The following is a 25,257-nucleotide window of genomic DNA, read 5'->3' as shown; positions in this document are numbered from 1 at the left end:
GCTGAACGGCTTATGAGTGATTAATAAATAATTTGTAAATAAAATTTGTATACATATCCTTACGATTTAAAGGCAAATGATGAGAAATAAACTATGATACAACAATACCAAAATAACTCTAAAATTAAGTCTTAAAATTTAAATTTTCACGGCTGCTTAAACTGAAGGGGAAACGATAAGAGCAAGACATTTTGCTTATCTACTTCCTTTAGGCCGGGCTTTGATTCTTTGGTTGTGGAAGGAGCATGTCATATACGTGAGTTGATACTGTAGAACTCGGGCTCGATTTGTTTCAGCTTAAAATTATTATAATATAGATTATTAAGTCAGATTACAATAAATTGGATTAAGATTAGTTATTTGCTAGCTGTTAGCCACTCAATAATCTAGGAGGTTGTTTAGATGGGGCTAAAACTGTTTAGTCCCTATCACATTGGATGTTTGGATGCTAATTTGGAGTATTAAACATAGACTAATAAAAAAACTAATTTCATAAATGAGAGCTAATCCGCGAGACGAATTTTTTAAGCCTAATTAATCTATAATTATCAAAAGTTTACTGCAACATCACATTATCAAATCATAACGTAATTAGGCTCAAAAGATTCGTCTCGTGAATTAGTCCAAGAATATGGAATGGGTTTTGTAATTAGTCTATATTTAATACTAATTCAAACATCCGATGTGATAGAGACTTAAAGTAAGTCCCTGTTTCCCAAACAGCTCCTTAAAAAAAAGCACGTGGATTACCAGATTAGAGTAATATAGCTTATAGATTATAATAATCTTATCATAATAAGCTATCTGTTTATTTATTTCAGCTTGCTTCTAATAATTCAGATTATAATAATGCTAAGCTGAATTAAACAGGGCCTAAGTTAGGCTCAAATTAGCACAGACATTGAGTAGATGTGTTGCCGATGGCACAAAGCAGAAAGCCAGAAACAGTAGTTCTCTCGATACAAGTTCACAAATGAACTCAGGTACAAGATAACCTAGAAAAAAAATGATAGCTACAGAATATCTTACAAGACGACCTCGTATGATTTGACTTATCTTACAAGACAACCTCGTATGATTTGACTTAATGAAATCTGTGTTAGGGCTATCCGTAGGACCTCAATCTGACAGCTACAAAATGTTCTAATACAAGATAAATGCATCCACCACACCGTGATTTTAGGATTTCAGTTTGGCTAACCTGACTACATTCAAGAAGAGGAAAATATCTAAAGTTGGCAACTACTAATTACAAGCATCTCACCTCAGAATATAATAGGCTCTGTCATGGCGTATTCCCGACTAATTCCCATGGTTGAATGCACCATGAATACGTGCCAAGATCAGCAATCATTTCCCATTTTGGTCCATACCAACAGTAATCAAAGCAGAAGCGGAATGCAAGATAATGATATCTTGAACAGTTTAGTCAACCAATATAATTCTGGTAACTGTTTATTCTTCCACTTCAACTAGTCGCCCACGTACCCACCTCATTTTAGACTTCTGCACAGGTAGCGTGTCATCCTCCTGTGGCTCGTCAGGATAAATTTCTGCTACTTCAGATGCAATTTGGTCAATTGTTATTGATTCATCATTAACCATTAATTGATGTGCGTTAAAATCTTTCATCCTGTGATTTTCGTTCACGTCTTGAATAGCTGAAGAAGCGGAAGGAAGCAGATAGGCTCTTTCCATAGAATTTTCTATTCTCTGATAATCTCTAAGGTGATCTGTTTCAGTGAGAGTCGACACGTCAAAATAGAAATCTCTGCCATTAACATTGCTTGGAGGAAGCTCCATCCCATTGACTGGTTTATTCTCTTGCTTGATCACGTCATTTTGATTTGCCATGTCGTGATTGTGCAAATCAGACGCACCTGAGTCTTGTGATGCATCATCAGAAGCACTATCTGCAGGCCCTTCATCATCAACGTGTTGAAGTGATAATCTAGCCTCTGTAACAAGCTTTCTAGCTTCTATAAGTGATGCTTGAGCAAAAGGGCTTGTGGAAGCAACAGTCTCCAGAGCATTTGCAGCCTTCTCAGCTTCTGCAATCAGTGACCTAATGACAAGGAATATAATCAGAAGCCACTTGAGTGACAGAATTAAATGTTTTAAGTGCAACCCAACAAGTGCAAACTTCAGGCATTATTTCTTAAAAAACATATCCCTGGATGTACAGATAGCATGTATAGTTTTTCTGCTCAGCAAACAGTACCAAATAACTGAAACAGGAAATCAAGTGCATAGTGCACTAAAATATATTCAAGTCATAATGATCTGTAGTTTTACATGTTTTAAGATATTTAGGTGTTCATATTAGAGCTTTTGAATTTTTTTTCCCATAAGTACTTATTATGCGTGTACATCTCTGTTTTTCATCTGCAAAACTATAATAGTCAATGTATCGAACAAGATGAACAAACAAAAGAAAATACCCTTGGTATGAACAACTTTTTACGTGAGAATAGTAAGCATCAATTTTCAGGGAAATATGCCTTTTGACTGACATTTCACAAAATTATTAAGAACAATCCAATCCAGTTAGAAGAACTTGTAAGCGCGAGGAGAAAATTTGCAATATAAAAAAAAATATGTTGCCAAAAAATCACCAGTAGTGGAAAAATGTTGATCCCACCCAATTGAACTATGGAATAAGCAGACATACCTAGCCCTTTTAATAGCTTCTTTCTTTTCTATTTCTAGGGCTGCCCTTTGAGCTCGAATCTTTGTTATCATCTCTAGTTTTTCACCAGCCATTGGATCTTTGTAAGGAGTTGCACTTTTCTTTCTCTTAACTGTGGGAGTCGTTCCACATGCATCCTCCAATCCAGCTGATCTGGATTGAATAGGTTTCTTTTTCACAGTATCTCTCTTTGAACCAGGTTCTCTGGCAGATCTTGGCTTTCGTGGTACTTTAGTTCCAGAAGATGTTCCATGGTAGCTAGCAATTCCACTGCATACACGTTCACGGTATTCCTACAAGAAAACAGATAAGGCACTCATAAAACTAGATATTTCTCCTTTATGCCAATTTCCATATAGATTGCTGGTGTGTGATCCATATACTCCTAGCTATATGGAGTATTGGAGTTAAGACTATTTAATCCATGTAACAAAGCTACAAGGAATGGTGTAAGATCAGTTCAGAGCTTGGGTATAATATTCAAATGAAAATGAGAAACATGTAAGAGGAAGGTATTGCTATTCTCTTTACCTTATCTAGCCACTTCGCAGCAATGGCTTCTGCAATTTTTCTCCGCTGCTCTGGAGATTTTGGTGCTCGTCGATTACCTGTTGGCCGAGGCATTGATCTTCTTTTCTGGACTTTTTCCAACCACTCCTGCCGCATCTGCTCAGTCAAGATTTTATATGAATTCCATTGTAGGGATATTCCACCAGCAAAGCCCTTCCTAGCAGCATCTGCTATCATGTCTCTCCACTCCACAAAGCAACCATCCTGGATCATTAATTTCTGTAAACGCAAGTTCCATCCTCGCCTCACTCCCATGGATATCTTTATTCTTGTCTCTTCGCTATATTAAGAAGAAATACCTATCATTAGGATTGGTTCTATGACCCCCTGGAGCTATCACATTTACAGCTTGACATACGCAAATGGACCAACAAGTTTTGGGTTAATCAAACCATAATGAGCAAGCAGATTTACTAAAAGCTCAGTTGAGATCAAAATTTGTCCCTCCCATATAATCGGAGGGATATCTCTAGACCTCTGAATGTGGTTGAAGGTAACCCATTAGAGTATTAAGATAATGATTAATATTCACATAGTGATGCATATCTCCTTTAAATTTTATGTACCTTATGGCAAAGTGACCAGTACCTAAATGCCAAGGTTCATCTGATATGATTTTGGTGTGACCAATATGCACGTGTGGAGCTGCTTTTGGATCATTTCGAAGAATACATATCATCTATAAGGTGAGTAGGTCACACATTTAATATTTTAGAACGAGTGATTTTACAGTCCTTGATAAGGTACTGGAGGTAGCATTAACACTATTTGAATGCAACCTGGTACCTCCTATAACAAAACACAATATTAGCTCCTGTTACGCCAATATTAGCGAGGTACCTTTCGAAACCTCCTTAGGGCATGTAAAATGGGACAGATTTATGTAGCTGCCTAATGAGAGAAAGATCTCTCCGTAGGAGCCTTAATCTGGAACAGAGGCAGCTATTCTTTAGGCGCCTGCCTCCTCAGGTTTGCTTTCCATGCATTTGGCCGGACGGTGATGCATCCAATGCATGCTCAAGCAGCAACACACACACCCTTGGGAATCGCCCCTAATCTCCATGGTGGCAAAAAAAGAAAAATAAACTTCATCCATGCGCCCGGCAAAGAGTCGTGCTATACATGACCTTATGCACCATGAAAAATCTTAGACCAATCCAGTTCCCATGTAATATGTTTCTAACTTAACACTGTGCACGTTCAATAACCTATTGGAATGCTAATGTAGGTTCTCCACCAAGGATGAATACATGCCAATATGCACCAAAGAACCATACCAATCGCCAAAACACTGTCAACCACCTAGGCATGTCCAGCATACAATAATACTTAGGCTTCCTCCCTTAGCTTGCATAAGAGTAAAATTAGCTTCTATGGCCACCAAGGTTTATCTGGAACTCTAAAGTATCAAAACTAGACTATAAGGCATTGCCAAGGGTGGACATCCCATTATGGCAGGCTAGGGTAGTTACTCACCGAAAGCGGGAACCACCTCCATAGTGGATTAATGGCCTCCACCATGCAGCATGGACCTCGAGAGTGGGATTCTGTTGCGTAAGATGAAGGAGAACTCCACCTGAGCTATGCTCTAGAATATGAGCTGAGTTGCAGGCCAAAGTAATTACACAGAGGCGACACTACAAACAAGAAGCAGGAGGTGCAGCCTCCAGGACCCAGCACCAAGTTTAGGAGGCCGAATAAAAGATAAGAGTATAACTGAGTTATTCGGTGGGAGAAGGTACCTGTTAAAGCAGGTACAATAGTACTATATCAGCAAGCTATACAAATGCCACATCAGATTTTTGCGTGAGCTGGAAGAGAGAGGAGAGGAAAGAGAATAGGACTGGGTGACTAAATTAGCATGAACTGCAGCACAAGCTAAGCTACGATGAAGGGGTAGACCCCAGGGGCGGGCCCACCATGATTCATGGGTATTCAGTTGAATACCCAAGATTTTTGACAAAAAAATTCATATATGTAATATATATTTCATATGTATATGAAAAAAATATGTAAAATAGACTTGTTTCTTCAGAGAGGCCCGACTTAGCACCATCCTATCCCACCTCCGTCCTCTCCTCGGCTGGTCGGCCCATTGGCCCAATAGCCCATATCAGCAAAAGGGAATAATGAAACCCTAACCTCTCCTTCCCAATCGATCTTCTCCCTGGCGGCCTCCCGACCCTGATTCCCGACTCCCGACGGCGCACGGGCACAGCGACAGCGGACTAGCGGAGGCGCGTCGGGGTCGCAGCATCGCCTCCCAACCCCGACGGCGGCGGTGCCCAGCTGGCTGCCAAGCTGCTGCAGCTTCACGGCTACCCAGTGGCCACGCCTGCGCCCCAGGGGCGGGCCCACCATGATTCATGGGTATTCAGTTGAATACCCAAGATTTTTGACAAAAAAATTCATATATGTAATATATATTTCATATGTATATGAAAAAAATATGTAAAATAGACTTGTTTCTTCAGAGAAGCCCGACTTAGCACCATCCCATCCCACCTCCGTCCTCTCCTCGGCTGGTCGGCCCATTGGCCCAATAGCCCATATCAGCAAAAGGGAATAATGAAACCCTAACCTCTCCTTCCCAATCGATCTTCTCCCTGGCGGCCTCCCGACCCTGATTCCCGACTCCTGACGGCGCACGGGCACAGCGACAGCGGACTAGCGGAGGCGCATCGGGGTCGCAGCATCGCCTCCCAACCCCGACGGCGGTGGTTCCCAGCTGGCTGCCAAGCTGCTGCAGCTTCACGGCTACCCAGTGGCCACGCCTGCGCCCCCGGGCTGCCGCTTGCCGCGAAGGGCGCCATCCGCCCATCCCCTATGGCGCCCACGCGCCGCCGCCCCTGTGGACTGTGGCGCCCAGGTGCCCGCGCAGCCACGCTTGTGCTCCGGCCTCCTCTGTCGTCTCCACCACTCCACCGCGCCAAACGCCCAGACGGCAGGACCCAGACGAAGGTAAAACTGGTTAGGAACATTTTGGTAATTAGGTTCGAATAGGATTTAGGAATTTCGGATTTATAGTTCCTAGTTGAATCCAGGATGGTTCATTTTATTTAGGATTTGAATCCAGCCATACAGGGATGGTTCATGGTTTATGGATGAACAATTGAACTTTGAAACTTGTGATTCACTGATTTGTGAAGCTTTGTAGCAGAGTCAGTGCACATATTTAGCAGAGTTAGCATGGTTAATACTTAAATTAGAAGACCATAGTGTTGTTTTGTAGGTTTGAAACATGAAGAGGAAAGTGAAGGATAAAGACATCGTCACTTATTTTCAAAATATCAAGAAACGAAAAGTTTCTCTCTAAATTGTAAGATTTCTTATCATTTTTTCCATTTTCTATGCTTTATAAATCTGACATGTTTTGTCAATTAATACTTTAGTACTGTACTTTAAAATATGCTTAACATATTTAATTTATGGTCAATTCTATGAATCTATGACTTTACGACGTCATGCTTATACCGTTATATATTATACAACTATTAGACTTTGTGTTGGAAAAAATTATCTCTTCCAATTTCGAATACCCAAGTTGAAAATCCTGGGCCCGCCCCTGGTCGACCCCACCTTCCTCCTCCCCAATCGATAGCTGAAACAAGGTCATGGTGGGCCTAAATTGATCAATAAAATAAAGAATGTGGCTGTAGAATAGAGCTCATCTATTGCACCAGCTATCTACTATGTGATCAATAGATGACGTAGATATAATTGGAACTAGAAACTTCCTTTCTTATTAAACTTGCTCTTAGTTGGTTTCTAACCTACCCCCCCCCCCCCAAACACGCACACACACACTCATCAGCAGACTGTAAAAATGGCACATCAGATTTTGGTTAATGAATCACAAGCAAGCAATGTAGCAGGTGGCGCTAGCACTGGTACGGCAGTGACCAGCGGAGACAGGAGGCCAGATCCATACATGAGTGCATGTGAAGCCATGATGGGTATATTCCTCATTGTTGTCTACACCAATGAGATCCTAGCATTTAACGTGAGTTATCTGGATGCATCACATTAGTGCAATTTGACATGTGCTCTATTTTCTCTTTGCATGTTATATGCTGCCAATAGAGTCGTCAAAGGCTAGACAGTTTTAAAGAATCTCAAAAATGTGTTGGTCATGATCTATAAGTAACTGTCAAATAAATTTGATTATGTCTGATTACAATGTAGCCAAGGCATAACGGTAATGGAAATATCAAATTATCAATTGTAATTAATGTTTAACTTCTGTTGAAGTGTGGTGAAAGCTTCAATAGTGAGGAATTCTTCTACATACTGCCTTCAGCACATGTTTGCATACAGACTACAGTTGTTCATCCCAATTAGTTCCATGTGGTAATGTGCTTGTAATACAAATACATGTTCATTTTCAGATGCTTTTATGGTGGTGGATTGTGGGTAATACACTTTGTTTCATTGTTGTCAAGTCGTAAAGTTGAGTCGAGGTACCCCCTACACCGACTTGGCTACTGAGTCGACAAGTACACAACTAGTCCATGATTTGGTCGTGCGAAAACAGAGGATGGACTATATAGTCTTTACAACTGTGCTAGCCCAATATATGATAGAAACTATGGAATATGGAATAGCCAGCAATAACATAAGTCCTAAAGTACTAAACACAATAGGCCAATTAGCATGGTGAATTGGTGTTTTGGGGAAAGGCTAGTTCCAGGCTTGCAGCACCAGCAATTTGGAAGAAGTGGGAGCCAGGGAGATGGAAGAGCAGAGGAGATCAGAGCACCAGCATTGGAGGAGAGGCTGAGAGCAGGGGAGGAGGAGGTTGGTTGGTGACGCTCCTCTCACCCCTGGTGCACTCCTCTCTGCTTGATGTTGGCTAGGGGAAGTGGAGGCTAGGGTTTACCTCCCAGTTGCTATAGTATCCCTTCCCGTAAAGCAATAATGGACTAGCCGCCTAGGCCCATCCATGTTTTCACTGCCGACCTAACCCAAGGCCCAACACTCTATCTGCGAACACATTGCCCACCTAAACCGACTTTATGACTAATCGTCTGATTTGATAACAATTGCTTTGTTTATGCTGGCAAATCAGCCATACCTAAAACCTAGTGCTGGGTTCACCACTGGGAGTTGCTACCAAGTAGAACACGTGCCAAGTAATGCAGTCATACTTAGAGAAGAATAGTGAATCCTTTACATTTGTACGTGGATGTGTATAAAATACCTTCTTCAGTTCAACTGTAATCATAGCTTTTCAAATTAAAATGCACGCATATAACTTAAGAGCAAATAGTATCCTACCTCTGTGCATGTCCCAGATGCATCAACTTTTTCTTAACCTGCACAAAAAACACTTTAGGCAAGCTACACCATTGATTAAATAGTTTATCATATGAACTATAGTCAAATATAATAGATATGAAAAAAATGATAACAGCGATCCCAACAAATAATCATATAGATAAGCATGGTTCAAAACTGAACACAGGACTGTTGCTGGTGCACTCATGCATTGCACCACTGGGAACTAGTTTGGTGTGATCCTTTGCAGTTGGAATATTTAAGTTACTTTTGGGATTGAAGTTGCTTATAATAACCTCAATTGGGTGGATCACATTTCGATATATTCTGTCTGGGTACTCAACTAGCTACACTTTCTTAAGAAATTGGAAATGATTGTCTTTTTACATTAAAAAACTATGATGCAAATTGTGGTATGGCAATCTTCATAATAAAATATAATCTAACTAACTTTGCTCTGATTAACTAAACCAAATAAGAGACTATTTCCTACTTTTCACATGAACTATAAAAATAACTGCAGCACAATAACCATTGTGCTTAAACTGTTGGTCTGATATGTTAATTACCACATGCCCTTAATGTGGCATTGTATCTTAATTTTATGCAACATAAGTCGCTTAGCATGGTTGTAAAACATGGGACAACGGATGGCGGAAAGAGATGGGGACATGAATAGTCTAATTTAAACTGCCTTCGTCTTGATTGTAATAAACATGATGAAATGAAATGTTACTACTATAATATTGAAGTGTAAGTATGGTAGTCATGTACAGTTTTGGCAGCATTTATATAAAATCACCAATAGCAATGCAAAACCAAAGCATTTGAAAATTTTAACAGATGGAATTATAACTTTCAGATATGATATATTCCACTAAGCCATCAGAAATTTAGTGGTGCTTTTGCACCACAAGCCTAATAGCTATACACAAGTCCAGCAGCAACACTTGTTACACCACAATGTGAGATAAACTCAACCATAAGATGATAAGAGTAGAGATGCTATGCTTATCTAACAAATAACATGGTAGACTACATTAGTCACTAAAATTTGGCCCTGCCAACAACACTGAGAGATGCAAACTTACAGCTAGAGACCTAACTTTCTTTCGGATGGAATTATGTCCCCATATTTGATCATATGATGCTAATACTATGTGCTTATAGAAATCTAGTCTTGTTCAGGCAGACTCTTTTTTAATATTATCATCAGGACTCCTAGATCTATGGAACTTTGCACAATTTCTAAGGCAAGTCAACTATCCAGTAAATGCATGACACTACTAAATAACAACAATAAAAATCTTACATGACTTCACCTTGGGATCCTGCATCGCAATCCTGGTTCTCTCCCGAATCCTCTGCAGCGTCTCTGTATACGAAATTGAATTCAATAACCCAGTATAATTTCTTCAGTTGTGAATCATTGTCCTTGCAGTTATTTAGTTTTCTTTCTTTTTCGAAAAGGAGTGTCATTGTGAGTCTTCATCCTTGCAGTTATTTAGTTTTCTTTCTACGATAGTGAATCCTGAGATACTCAGCCATGAAGGACGTTTAAGACATCATGCGGCTAATATACAGATTCCAACTAGTCCGTTCTCAGCTCATCAACAATTGAATCAAGCATTTCTCACAAAAGAAGGTCAGGGAGATAAAACAACAGCTCTTACCTGGGGTGTGCTTCCTGCCCTTGTTCCACGGCGTGTTCCCCTTGTTCGCCTTCGAGATCCGCATCCGCCTCAACCTCTCCCTCTCATCCACTGCATCCTCCTCCTCCTCCCGCTGCTGCTGCTGGCCCGGAACCCCCTCCACATCCCCCGGAAACCGCACGTCCGCCTCCTCCGCGACGCGGTCTATTGCCAGGGCCGGGCCAGCCTCCGCGACCACCCGGACCGCACCGGCGCAGCGGCGCCGCGGCGGCAGGAGGCGCAGCACCCGCCGCCGCTGCGCGTGGGAGGCGCAGGGCCACGGGGGCAGCCGCGGGAGCCGGGGCCAGGACGAGACCGCGTAGCAGCCCTGCAGCTGCGGCGCCATCAGAGGGGAGGAGCTCGCCGCCGCTTCCCGCCGGCCCGGCCGCCTGGGCCTACGCGGAAGGGCTAGACGGCGGCGGCGCGGCGAGGCGAAGGCGAAGTGGAGGCGGGGGCGTGAAATGGTGGAATCTGGGTGGGGAGAGTAGCGTGGCTCTGTGCGTGTGGGGCGCAGGTGGAGCGGAGCGGGGATAAGACGGGGAGCGGCGAGAGGGGGACTGCGAGGGTTTAACGCACTGGCTAATGGCTATTGGTCTAGTAGGCTGTATTTATCTGGGTGTGAAGTTTCAGCGTGTCACATCGAATATACATACACATATTTAAAGTATTAAACGTAGTCTAAAAATAAAATAAATTACAGAATCCGTCTGTAAACTGCGAGACAAATTTATTAAGCCTAATTAATCCATTATTAGCAAATTTGTCAAATGTTTACTGTAGCACTACATTGTCAAATCATGGCGCAATTAGGTTTAAATGATTCGTCTCGTAATTTACATACAATCTATGTAATTAGTTATCTTTTTGGTTTATATTTAATACTTCATACATATATCCAAACATTCGATGTGACAGGATGTAAAATTTTGCCATGGGATCTAAACAGGCCCCTAGTAGTGGCTAAAATCGACTCACTTTTACACGGAATATATACGAGAGAAAATTTTATAAAACGATAAATGTTTGGTATAATTATTAGAAAATTATAAATCAATCATATAACTATAAACTTATGGTAAAAAGAGTTAGAGGTAATATAATTTGCAGCGTTATCCTAATGAGGAGTTTTAAAAGGTAAAATACATGACTGCTGGTTCTTAAACTTTAGAACGCGTTATTATTTAGATCCATAATATCATAAACCACGTATCTAGGTACATAATATTAGTTTAACTTGTCACCTATAATCGAAACTATTTTCACTTGGTATGGAACTACGACATGACTATCCAATCTAACTAAAATTTTGCATTCGGCCCCCTCCGAAGCCTCCGTAAAAAAAAAGTGCATTTATTCCCGGCATACATATCATCACCACCCACCTCCCTATAGCAACAAATATATTCCCCCGAGCCTGTTGTGGTTTCAATAGTTAGAGGCTCCGCTAGCGGAGAAAGACAACGTGGGTGGGAGAGGTGATCCTCCAAATCTATTGTGGTGTCGTTATTGTTGAGAAGGTGGGTGATGGATCTCAACTTCTAGTAGATGACTCGGAATCGCCGCCTATTTATCGTGAGTTTTATTCACCCATATATACGTAGAAGATGCTTTATAGTAACGTTGGTTTTTTTCCATTTTTGCAACTGAGTCGTAATCTAGTTGCATTTATCAGCCAAGCTACACTATTTATGGTGTTATCTTCTGCCAATTTGAAGACGTTGAATTGCTTGGAGAAGACGGTGATGCCAAGCTGTAGTTTTCTTCATAAAATAGGTGTCAAATCAGTTTATACACGTAGGGCCTATCCAGATTATAGCCAAAATAAACCTTACCAAATTCTGGCAATGCCAAAATTTTAGCAAGTTGGCAATATTGCCAAATATCTAGTAGAATTTGTTATGTATTTACTAAATTTGGAAAAAAAAAATTAAGCGTAGATAATTTTTTTTGATAATTTTTATAAAAAATGGTATAACTAAAAATAGCATAAATCTAAACAGCCCCGTAGTGATTGAATCAATACAAACATGTAGTTTTGGACCCTTGTTAACTAGATCCATAGCTTTGTGATAACATTTCAAAATATATGTTTATTTTGAAAAGAGGTAATATCCTTTGGGTATGACTTTGTGTCTTTTTAATAGTATATGTTCCATTGGAGTATATAATATTTTTTGCTAGGGAATGGTATATGTTTTTTTATCTTGTAGAAGTATATACTACTTTTTTTTCTTTCTTGTAGAAATACATACTACTTTATCTCGTAGAAGTATGTACTACTTAATTTGTATGCTCTTCTTCAGGTATTTACTACTTTTTCTCTAGCTGTATATACTTAATCCATCGTACATGATTTTTTAAGTTTTCAGTATATACTAAATCGATCGGTTAAAGAGTATGTACTGATTTTTCAAGTATCCAGTGTGTATTAAATCGATCGGTTAAGGATTATATACTGAATTTTCAAGTATGCAGTATATATTAAATCGATCGGTTAGGGAGTAGTATGTACTGTTTTTACAAGTATATATCCAGTACACTGAATCCCTTGTTGAACCAGTATATGCTACTTTTCTTACGGGATCTGGTATGTAGTACAGCCATCGTTGATACAGTAGAATGTATATACAGGAAACTTAGGCCTCTCACAGTGCAGCTTACCATCATTCTATTTCATACAGGATGAAGATCTGGATCAAGTTTTTTATTCCCACAGTGCAAATAGCCTCACGAGTGACTTACTTCTTCTTTCAACCCTTGTAACTTTCCATTTCAGCCCTCACGTGTTTATCAATTTACAAAGAAATCCAAATTTTATAGTAACCACCCTAAAATCGAGAGAAGAATATAAATCTCCACCCATACTACTTTACCCAAATCCCCCAACTACTCCTCCCTCACGGTCACGCCGGCTCTCTCCCCTCTTCTCTCCGCCGGCGCTGGCTCCCCTCCTCCCTCCGCCGGCACCAGCTCTCCTCTCCTCCGGCGAAGGACGGCGACGAACTCGGCGAAGAACAGGGAGACTAAGCAGGAGACTACACCTTATTAACTTATTAACTCAGTAGGCAGAGCATCAAAGCATGCATTCATCGGCCATTGGACTGTCGACCTTTTGGGAACTCCAAGAGTATAATATTATCCTTCCTCAATTCATATCCATGCAAACAACAAAGATCTCAATTCTTCAGTTCATATCCATGCAAACAACAAAGATCGCAATTTTAATGAAATGGTTAGCTGCTTGCTCACCTTGTTACTGCAAATGTTTACGAAGTTCATCCCATTATGTCCGGGGAGAGGCATTAGAAAATATACAAAATGTACTTCAAGGTATTGCTTTAGATCGATTGAAGCACTAAAACACATAAAACTGATGTTGCTTCAATGACAACAGTGGTGCAATATTAGACAGTACTGATGCTCCCTGTCTATACCAAAGAAGCTCCCTGTGTCATCCATTGAATTAGGATGCAGAGAACTCGTTCGCGAAAAAAAAACGTCCGCGATGCAGAGAACAGAAGATTGACCTAAATTGCAATTAAGATGATCGTGCTCAAGAAAATAGAGGTGGGAAAGGGGTAGTAAAGGGTGCTTGGGAAAATCACAGAAATGCACACGTTGAAACAAAAACAGCTATCAAGTGAGTGTCAGAATAATCACAGCATATATATCAATGTAAATATTAGACATCTAAATATCTAAACCCCATAACAAATGTTGGTAATTCAGCATCAAGAAAAATTGAGTGCACATAAGAAATCCACTTGCAAAGACAAATCTTCTTGGGGAATAAGAATGACTAACCAGCATTGCATCAAACACCCTCTTGGACCGGAGTATTAATGATCATTTTGTCCCTAGTAATCCTCAAAATAGATTGACTGGGAGGCACTAGGCATGTAAATTGATCGGCTCGTAACTCGATGTCTTGCTTCTGTTCTGGATCAGGATGAAACTACGAAACAAAAAGGGACAAAACAGATCCACATTATTTGCACTCCACATTCAGAAATTGACTTCAGGAAAGGGGATAAATTGATTTTGTACCTTCACTGCTGAGAGAGAGGAGAGATCGACCAGCCCCATCGGCGGCGACAGCGGCGGATGGGGCCGAGGTCAGCTCCAACCGCGGCGGTGGGGAAGAAGCAGGCTCCGGCGGCGGCAGAAGAAGATGTCGGCGTGGGCAGCGGCTCTAGCGAGGATGTGGCGGCAGTCCACGTGGAGAAGGGGAGGACTCCGTCATCGCCGCCGCCGTGCCGGCGCAGGGCCAGGTGGTGGCCGCCTCCGCCTCCGATTCATTAGGGTTCGCGGCGTGGGAGGATTGGGAAAGTTTTTCTTTTTTCCTCCGAGGTGGTGTTCGGCGGCGGCATCGCGGCAGGGAGGTGAGGAGCGAGGAGTAGCGAGGAGCGCGCGTGGAGCCGTGGAGTGCGTGGCGGAGTCGGCTCCATCGGGGGCAGGCCACGGCGGGAGTCATTGCGCGGGGGCGAGGAGGAATACGGTGGAGTCATCGTGCGGCTTAGGTGGGACTGTGGGTCATTGCGTTGGGATGGGATGCACGGATGAGATGAGATGACCAGGCAAATGGACGAATGAGATGAGTTAGGATGATTTGGTCTGTAGGATTGGAGGGGTGCAACTTCTCCTTTTTATATTAGTATAGATATAGATATATATGTTCATATTAAGCTCAATTCAATTAACATGCTCATCCCTTGCTCCGCGTTATGCTCACACACTCTAAGTTACTCCCAGATATACATACATATGTTATATTCTATTGTTCTTAGGTTTGCCATGGCCACAACCATATGTTGCTGCTGAGTCACGTAAAAAACGCAAGGCAACTATATATGATTCGCAAGAGAGAAGAAAGTAAGATAGATTATTCTACATTGACAGACTTTTATAGCAACTTCCTTTTTGTTGATTTTGTACAGCTTTTGTTGGTGTTGCAGAGCTATATGCTGCTATTTACTCCCCTTCATCTCGATCTGTTCGGCGTCGCATAATCCCAAATGATAATGCTGTACACCAATGCAACAATGTCATACACAACTACCACAACAGAATCTGTCATCGGCTTCTCACCAAGGTGACGATGGTAACTAATTGATTTATTTTCAGTTTTCTGTGATCCACTCCGATGACATAGAACTGTTTCCTCAATTCTTCTGGGTGTCTTTTTCTTGCCACCAGATCTTAGGCAACCATTTCCCGGTCGACACCACCGTAAGTTTTATTATTTTATCAATCTTTATGTTGTAATATCCATTATTTTTTTTAGCACATGAGGAACATACATGATATGTGTGTTTCTAATATGTCTAGGGGATATATCTCCTCATTTTGCCTCAAACTCATAGTTGGTTTTACTCGCCAGCATTCACCTACAGACGTCATGCTTTTCAACTCCGCGGTTCTCTCTTGATGTTTGCTCTATGATCACTCTAGTGCTTGAGAAAGAGGTTTCGTCATAATGATAATTGCCACGGCTCAGCTGATTCATGCCAATGATCGCCTATGTATGGTGATGAGAACATACCATATTGTTCATTAGGTTGCCACATATTTTTATCTATCTTACTTTTTTATTTATGCATTTTCCACTCAGGCACTATTTTTTCACCTTTACACCTTGGAGGACCTAACCAGACATGCAAGTATTGTGGTGCTCTCTTTTGGTATAAGGAGCATGTGTGTGGTCAAGGATAGGCAGCTTCACGTGTGTACAACAAATGCTGTAGGGGAGGAAGTGTTCACTTATCGCCATACATATACCGCCTCCAGAACCATTGCTTAGTTTGTTGACTGGACAAAACCCTGCATTTTCTACCCACTTCTTTGATAATATTAGGCGTTATAACTCTATTTTTGCTATGACAACTATGGACGTGAACATCATACGGTCTATTAATGATGGAGGAGGACCTTATGTTTTCAAGATTAGTGGGCAGCTATGTCATTGGATTTGATCTCAAGAGATGGTGCTAGGCCAAAATATTGTCCGCTATACATTTTTGATACTGAAAATGAGATCCAGAATAGGATGTCGGTTCCATGCATAAGTGGTGGTTTTAAACCAAATGAAAATGTCATTTCATCTTTGATGAGGATATTTGATAATCACAACCCGATTGTGAGTGTTCCGAACTGCTCGGGATAGATTGGCTAACCAATCTGAAGACAAGTATTATGTCAAGCTATTTGTTGTGCCCAATCAACATGGTGGTGTGTATAGTGCCCCTGTTCCATCTAAGGTTGTTGGGTTGGTGGTTAATGATTTAATGAAGGCCATGATTTAATAATATTTCTCATCTACAAAGGATAAAAGAATCTCATTGCAAGTTTATGGCTATGCAATACCCTCTGTTGTTTCCGTATGGGGAAGATGGCTTCTACAAAGATCTCAAGTACCGTCAATGCCAATGATCAGGGGCTATTAAGAGGAAAAATGTCACCAAGGTAGAGTATATTGCATATAGACTACATGATAGAGCTGATGACTTTAATACTCCTTTACGGTGCAAGATACTGACTCAAGCCTATGTTGTTGATGGTTTTGTTGCGTCGAGGATGGTTGCTTGAGCCATTACAGGAATGAGTCATTTCAGAAGAAATTTAGAGCTAGCCCATACAATTATTTGGTTCATGCTGTTAGCATTGGCATTACAGAAGGATCAGCAGCAGAACAAAAAATTGTTTTGCCAGCTTCATTTACTGGAAGCCCACGTTATTATTATCAAAACTACCAAGATTGTGTTGCACTTTGTCGTAGGGTTTGGGTGCCCACATCTTTTCACCACTTTCACATGCAACGCTTCATGGCCAGAAATAACACAAGCTTTAGCACTCATTCCAAGGCAGCACTCCTCTGATTGACCTGATATTGTTGACCGTGTTTTCCAAATGAAGCTAAGAATATTTATGGATGACATAACAAAATACCAGTTTTTCAGTCCTATATCTGGAAGTAATTTCCATAAATCCTTAATTTTGTCCACAATTTCTCATTTAACATGCCAGTTTTTTAAGATTTATTTTATTTGCCCAGTTTTCCCCTTCACTGCTTCTTATTTGCTTCTCCTTTTTTTCCTTTTTGTAGTTCTCTAGACAATTGAGTTCCAAAAACGTGGATTATCCCATGTCCATGTAATCATATGGCTTGAAAATAATGGACCTCTTGATGTTGATTGGATTGATGCCTTTGTACCTGCATAGCTACCGGACCCATCTGTTGATCATATTGGTTATGAAGCTGTCTCCAAGTTTATGATACATGGCCCTTGTGGCAGTTCAAACAAATCGTCTACTTGCATGAATGATGGAAAATGCAGTAAGTTTTATCCTAAAGAATTTACAGAAAAAAACTATGGTGTTGTCGGGCGTGTTATATATGCTCGGCCAAAAAACAATATTACCACAGAGAAAGGTGGTGTAGATGTCGATAACAGGTATGTTGTGGCCCATAATGTTGATCTCTTGGTTAAGTACCAAGCACACATCAATGTTGAGATTGTTAATCGTGATGGAATGGAGAAGTACCTATTCAAATACACAACCAAAGGTCCTGATTGTGCTAAGGTTGGGATACGGGATGGAGGCAATGAAATACAACAATATCTTGATTGTAGGTGTGTAACACCTTGTGAAGCTGCATGGCGCCTACTGCAATTTGACATCCACCACACTGATCCATCTATGGAGCGCTTACCTGTGCATCTCCCACTCGAAAATAGTGTGGTATTTTCTGAAGATGACCATCTGGACCAGGTCATTGAAAATCCACGTAGCACCATCACCAAATTGACTGCATGGTTTGATGCTAATAGGATATACCCACAAGCTCGCCAACACATGTATGTGGAATTTCCTGAGTTTTGGACATGGCATGGTGATGGTAAATATTGGAAACAACGCTCTCAGAGCCATAAGGGCAAGGTTGGTCGCATTGCCAATGTTGGACCTAACCAAGGTGAGCAGTTTTACTTGCGTATATTACTGCATGTTGTCAAAGGCGCTCAATCCTTTTCTGATGTACGCACTGTTAGTGGCATTCAATACCCAACTTTTCAATCTGCATGTGAAGAAATGGGGTTACTTGGCGATGATCGTGAATGGTCTCATGCTATCACTGATGCAGCACAGTGGGCGCTTCCATATCAACTTCGACAATTATTTGTCATGATGCTTCTATTTTACCAAGTATCAGACCCAGCCAAGTTGTTTGACAATAATGTTCAACTAATGGGTGAGGATTTTGCGTATCGTGTGTGCCAGCAGACACCTAGGATACATCAAAATATCCTTCAAGAGCATATCAGATTATCCACCCTAGCTGAATTGGATAGATTACTAAGAGATGTAGGATACAGCTTGGATCACTTTCAGTTACCGCGGCTAAGCCATCTTGCTTTTCCACCATTGGAGAGTAGGCTTATAATGGATGAACTTGCTTATGGAACAACTGAGGTGAATGAACAGCTCAATTAATTAAATCCCAATCAGATGCGTGTTTGCAATGCCATAGAATGCTCAGTTTTGAATAATTCTGGACAAATATTTTTTTTATTTATGGATATGGTGGAACAGGGAAGACATTTCTATGGAATGCTCTGTTGGGCAGCATTAGAAACAAAGGGAAAATAGCCTTGGCAGTGGCATCCTCTGGTATAGCAGCTTTATTACTTCCAGGAGGCCGTACACCACATTCATGCTTTAGAATTCCTCTAGACATCCAAGATGATTCTATGTGTGCTATTAAGAAGAACACCCATCTTGCTGAATTGATTCAACAATCATCTCTCATTATATGGGATGAAGCACCTGTCAACCATAAACATTGCTTTGAAACATTTGATCGCACCCTTAGAGATATCATGTCATCGATCAACCAGGATTCAGTGAGCATGCAATTTGGTGGTATAACAGTTGTCTTAGGTGGAGACTTTAGGAAAACTCTACCAATTATTCCTAATGCAAGAAAGCAACAAATCCTGAATGCCTCGATCACTCGCTCCCACTTATGGAAAATTGTGTGGTGCTTCAATTAACTGAAAACATGAGGCTCAATTGTCCAACCTTTTCTTGTCCAACCTTTTCTCATCAAGACAGGTCTGAGCTTGAGTTGTTTGCAACATGGCTTCTATCTTTGGGTGATGGTGCTGTCCATGATAGTGCACCCGCTGATCGACCGGACACCAGCTAGGTGGAAATTCCATCATATCTCTTACTACCGGCTGAAGAAAGGAACTTTGCAGGTTTGATTTCTTTTGTGTATGGTTCAATACCACATGTATCGTAGCTACCAAGCTACTTATGTGAGCGTGCGATTTTGGCACCAACAAATGAGATTGCTGCTGCTATAAATGCACAAATTATTAACCAGATAGCCACTTAAGAAATGTCCTACTATAGCTTTGATAGCATTGATGATGCCACACCAAACTACTGCAATGTGTAGTCTCTTTATCCTCCAGAATTCCTTAATACAGTACACATGAGTGGTTTGCCGGATCATCATTTACAACTTAAGATTAGTGTCTCCATGATGCTTCTTAGGAATCTAGATCCACCAAAGGGCTTATGTAATGGAACCCGCCTCATTGTTACACAACTGACTCATCCTATAATTGAGGCTCAAATAATTACAGGAAAATGTAAAGGATCAAAAACTTATATCTATCTATTATATACTAAAAGTCCATTAAACTTCCTAAAAACGCTCTCAAGCCGCCACGTGGCTTTCTAAAATGTTCTCAAGCTGCCATGTGGCACAACAAAAGAAGACGAGGACCCACAAGTGCATGTTTTTTTTTCCTACGGTAGTTACAAGTGGCCATGTGGCACAACAAATATTGATAGTCTATGTGCATCCTAGCTATGCAGAGGCCGAGGGTGGTCTTAGAAAAATTGTATCCTCTCGATGTAATTGTTTAAGATCAATAAAACTCTCTTTATCTAAAAAAAAGTTAAAAGATACACCGATGGTAAGATAGTTTCTAACAAAACTGATTCATCTAGACCACTAGATCTAACCAAAAACAAAAATCCGAAATCCTCTCCCTGGGCTCCCGCATGTACACATGCACCTTTCCTTCCCCTGCTTTTTTTTATTTTGTAGTTAGAAGATATTTAGTGCACTTTTATGGTAATAAAGAATTTTTTGCATGTTCCATACACACATTCTCAAATACGAATTGATCTTTGTAGTCTTTATAAATAAATAAGCAAACTTTAAATGATTATATATTATATATCCAATATATGATCTGTTTAAACCATTGTATATTTTAAGAAAATCAAATTCATTCATATTGACTATTTTCAAGAAAAAATTGAAAATATACATTAACTTTAGCGTTTTTACAGTTATATACATGCTTTTGAAAAAAAATTGCAAAAATATACGTGTGCCGTGGAATGGAAATGCGGGACTGGTTGTTTGGCACAGCGCGAAGGTGCGGGACTATTAGGCGGAATAATCCTGCATTGTGGATGAATAGTACCGCGTCGGTCCCACGGGTCAGCCAAGCGGCACCGCGAGACGGCTGCACGCGACCGAGCCTCATGCATGCACGTTGTATTTCTTTGCATCTTGGCCAGTGTCGCATTGCCAGCCCGCGGAATTGTGCGGTACCGCGTAGCCAGCCCGCAGGACCGACTTAGTGCCATCGGTCCCACATATTTCCACCGCGTCAAACACTCGACCACACGTTTTTAGCCTACGGCATGTATATAATTAAAAAACATGTAAGGGTATATTTTTGCAATTCTTCTGAAAACATGTATACAATTAAAAAAATAGAAATATTGTATAAAGTTATTACATGTTGGACCCACCAGTCATAGCCTCCGCAGAATTAAAGGAAATAGAAAACATCTCATTGAAAATCAAATGCCAAACCATATTTTTATTATTTAAATTGTTGTACACATTACTATTACTCTATACAGTTACTGTTAGACACCTAATAGCTTTACAAACTTAATTAATTATCTAATTAGTTGAAGAAATTAATTAGTGGCGGTTTACTTTTTGCCGTTTCTTATGAAGTGAGGATGACCTTGAGGCTATATATCCAGGGGAACCAACTAGCGTGTTACACGTAGTGTCTTGTGAATTGTGACAAATTCTTGGCGTGGATCTTCATGCTATTATAAATAAACAATCATATATGGTCATAGCATATAGGTTTACTTAAACGTCGTGGGAACGCTAGAAGATTAGGGGCGCCACGTCATCGATTTTTGCAAAAAAACCCTTCCCCATTCGGTTAATTATGCACCGGTCCCCGCTGCTATCCACCGTCCGATCTCGCCGTAGGGTCGATCTGGCCGTCCACGTGTCCCGCTATGCCGGCCCTTCCACGCCCGTGCGATCGTTGGATTGTGGACGGACGGCCTGGATTTCGCGAACCGGTACAAACCCTAGCCGCCCGTCCTCTCCTCTCCCCACGCGCGTCGGTTCGTCCGCCTCTCCCCTCGCGTGCGCCGTCGCCGCTTCCTCCTCTCGCGTGCGCCGTCGCCGCCGCAGCTCCCTCTCCTCTACCGTGCTGCCGCCGCCGCTCCATCCCAATGAGCCGCCGGATCTCCCAGTGAGGAGGCCGGGGCCGCCGGATCCGGTGACCCCGGTCTCCTCGCTGGCGGATCCGGCGCCCAGACGCCCACCTCCTCCGCTCGCAAGCGCCATCGCCGTCACCGCCGCAGCCTCCCTTCTCCTCTACCGTGCTGCTCCGGCCGCTGCCGTGTCCCTCTGCGGCCGCCGCACTTGCTCCCGATGCCACATGACAAAAGTGGTGGCTCCTTCGCCTTGGCCTCCTCCGCTCTGTTCCTCTCCTCTCTCCAGCTCTCCTCGCCCTCTTCTCCTCACTTCTTTACACCTTCAACGTGGGCTCGCCCCGCCCTGCCCTCTCACGCTCTCCGTCACCGCCGCCGCCACCGCTCTCTATTCTGCCGCCGTCGCTGCCCTCTCCTCCGATGCCGATCCCGATGCCGCCGCTGTCACGTCCTGATAAATTCATCCCGAAATAAAAATCATTCGCTAAAAGGAATAATAGAATTAATTAAAATTCGAAAAGAAATTGGAAAACACTAAAATACATACAAGAAAAATTCAAATGTGGCCCGGAGAATTTTTGTTAAATTCCCCTTGGTCAAAAAGGAGCCCTCAAATTTTAGTGGAATTTTCAGAGCACAAATAATAATTGAAAAGAAATAAACAAAGTTGAAAAGGTTTATAAAAAGAAAAACCCTAAAAGAAGTCTTTTTCCCCCCCCTTTTTCCTTCTTGGGCCGGCTCGGCCCAACTCTCCCTCCCTCTCTCTCCTCTCCCCCGCGGCCCATCGGCTCCTCCCTGCGCGCGCGCCGCTGACAGGCGGGCCCGCCCGCCACCCTCGCTGACGGGTGGGGCCCACCTGTCATCGCCTTCCTCCCGCCGCTCCCGCCGCTCGCCCGTGCCCTAGCGCCGCCGCCGCCGCGAATCTCGCCGCCTCCCGCCGTCCCCGCGCGCCATAAAGAGGGGGAAAATATTCCCCGTGATTCCCTCTCCGCTTTCCCCCGCTTTTCCCTCTCTCTCTCCCTCGGATCCGTTTGAAATCGTTCCCGTAATCGTCGCCGGCGTCATCAATGGCGGCCGAGATCTCCGCGGCCGATTCCTCTCTCTCCGGCCGCGTTCTCCCCCTCCCGTTGCTATATATTCGTTCCCCGAGCTCCGCTCTTCCGTTTCCGCCGCTCGCCGCTCGCTCTCGCCGTCGGATTCGTGCTCGCGCCGTCCTCCTCTCTCTCCGCCGTCACCGCCGAGCTCCGGTTCGCCGCCGTCGTCGCTCCGGACTTCCTCCCGACTCGGCGTCGCCTCCTTCGGCTTCGCCGCGTCGTCGCCGACCCCGTCCGCTCCTCCATTTCGCTCGCCGACCGCCGGAACGCCGTCGTCCTCGTCGTCCCGAGCCGCGCCGCCGCCTTCCTCCGTTTCGGTCGCCGTTCCCGTCGTCGCCGTCGACCGGGGTGAGCCGTGGACCGCTCCGTTCGCTTCCCCCTTCCCTCCTCTCTCTCGGGTGCCGCTCCGCCGCGCCGTTGGTCGCCGGCGGCGACCATCGGGGCGCGGGTGCGCCGCCTCCCGTCGGCCGTGCCGGCGAGGCCGCCTTCGGGCGCGCCCCGCGGCTGCCAGGTGGGGCCCGGCCGTCAGCCGCCCGCGCCCGCGGGTGCGGCTGACGCGTGGGACCCACGGCGCCGACCGCCGCCAGCCGCGTGCTCCCGGTCCACCGTGGACCGAGAGGCTGACGCGTGGGCCCCACTCCCGTGGACCCGGTCCGCGCGCCCTCTCCCCTCGGCTGACGCAATAATTCGATTTTAAATTAAAATTTAAATGAAGAAATTCGTAAATATCCATTTAAAGAGCATATAAACTTCAAATGGCCATAACTTGGCCATTTGAACTCGGAATTGGACCGTTCAAGTCTCTAATTTTTCCTTAAGAAGTCAAGAACCCATTTTTGTGCTTTGTTTCTGCTGTTATGTGGAGTTCATTAGAGTAAAAGCCTTTTTCTTTTCCGTTGGTCGTGTAGACGCTGCAGCTTCGGAAGATCCGCTCTTCGTGGAAGTCGAAGCCGTCGGTTGGGAAAGCGAGCAAGGCAAGTCACATCATCCTTGAACATGTTGAATCCCAGTTTATAAAATTATTTTGATTTAAATTATTGCATTATCGCTTTATTTAAATTCCCGCGTGATCACTGTTTTATTTAGCCATGCCTATTTACCTTTGTTATGACCTTAATATTATTGTTATTGATATTATTACCTTGTTCACCCTAGATTAAACAAAACCCCAACTAGTGGGTATTCTATTCATGGTTCCACTAGTATGAATTTAGGTAGATGCTTCGCTGATTAATAGGACAACATTAGGTGGTTTTTATAACTTTAGACTTTGGGAATTCTCATATCATTTGGACACTATGGAATGGTTGGCTTATGTTGGAATTGGACACACACCTCCCCCTCTATTCAAAACCCCCAAAATGGTTTTAGGCTGGGCTCGAGGTGCGTGGTTGGGTTTTGTTAGTCGTACCTCGAGTACTATAAGGATTAAGCTCGGGCCTCTGTTGCAAAGCACTACCGTACTTCCACATGTCTAGTGGGTAAGGCTTAGTTTGTGGCTCAGTCTGGTTATAAACAAAAGTACACGGATTGGAGATGGATGAAGTCGGGGGTCGATGGACATTCTCCAGGGCAAATGAAGGCTACACGAGCTGCGGCCCGGTAGTCGAGATGTCATTGCAGAGGGTTGGTGCCCTGCTGCTAGGGGGCTCGATCCTGCCTACCTGTCCCGGAGGTTCCGGCCGTAGGGGGGTTGGGTCGGTACTCTTGTTTATGGCTAAGATGGGTTGGGAACTATGTCACGTCTTCCGTCCGTATACCGTGGTGGTATGTGGCACGTGGTTGCACGTGAGGAAGATGTGTCTTGTGGGTAAAGATGTACACCTCTGATCAGAGTATAATCTATTCGAATAGCCGCGCCCTCGGTTATGGGCAAGCCGAGCAATGTACCCAAGTCAGTGTTTTAATTCTTAAAATTTGCTCAACAACTAAAATGTGGAATGGTTGGCCTGGGTTGGCTTGGGACGAGCTGGGACCCAGGGTCGGGTTGCCAGTTCGGTCTGAATCATCGTAGGCCTTGGGTTAAGGCAGGTTCGTGAGGGTTCACGGCCTTGTTTAATAATACTGTGTAGCTCTAGGATCGTCTTTATAAAATGGCTTTGGGCAACTAAGTGACTTTTAAATGCTGCTTTTCTGCAAAACTTAACCCCTATATTATTACCCCTTGTACCCCTTTGCATTAATCATGCATCTGCCGGTGTGGCTTGCTGAGTACTGTGGTTGTACTCATTCTTGCTCAATCCTTCCCCTCTTCAGTAAGAGAAGCTTTGGAGAAGAAGTCTTAGGTGGAGTCTTGGCTTATACCCCAGTTGAGCGCCTGTGAAGATGGAGCCGTAGGCCCGCTAGTCCGCTGCTGTTTATTTTTGATTGTCAGGCCTTA

The 25,257-nt window shown here is 43.1% G+C and overlaps 1 protein-coding gene and 1 long non-coding RNA gene across 2 annotated transcripts; both read right to left on the bottom strand.

The window, feature by feature from the left end:
* Positions 1 to 935: 935 nt before the first annotated feature.
* Positions 936 to 10,764, bottom strand: LOC4348255 (uncharacterized). The gene is made up of 6 exons (XM_015759370.3): positions 10,210 to 10,764; positions 9,859 to 9,911; positions 8,537 to 8,574; positions 3,221 to 3,539; positions 2,672 to 2,982; positions 936 to 2,065 (listed from the first exon to the last, which is right to left on the bottom strand). Exons 1-6 carry the CDS (start codon positions 10,571 to 10,573, stop codon positions 1,456 to 1,458), a joined length of 1,695 nt encoding a protein of 564 aa, XP_015614856.1. The 5' UTR covers positions 10,574 to 10,764; the 3' UTR covers positions 936 to 1,455.
* A 2,089-nt stretch (positions 10,765 to 12,853) lies between these two features.
* LOC107278478 (uncharacterized) lies at positions 12,854 to 14,733 on the bottom strand. Its single transcript, XR_001540425.3, has 2 exons — positions 14,275 to 14,733; positions 12,854 to 14,182 (listed from the first exon to the last, which is right to left on the bottom strand). It is a non-coding gene; the product is annotated as an uncharacterized lncRNA (long non-coding RNA).
* Positions 14,734 to 25,257: the final 10,524 nt, after the last annotated feature.

Source organism: Oryza sativa, chromosome 10 (genome assembly GCF_034140825.1).
Source record: "Oryza sativa Japonica Group chromosome 10, ASM3414082v1".
Taxonomy (NCBI): Eukaryota; Viridiplantae; Streptophyta; class Magnoliopsida; order Poales; family Poaceae; genus Oryza; species Oryza sativa.
The sequence above is the reverse complement of the archived record's forward strand: the minus strand, read 5'-3'. Positions and strand labels throughout refer to the sequence as shown.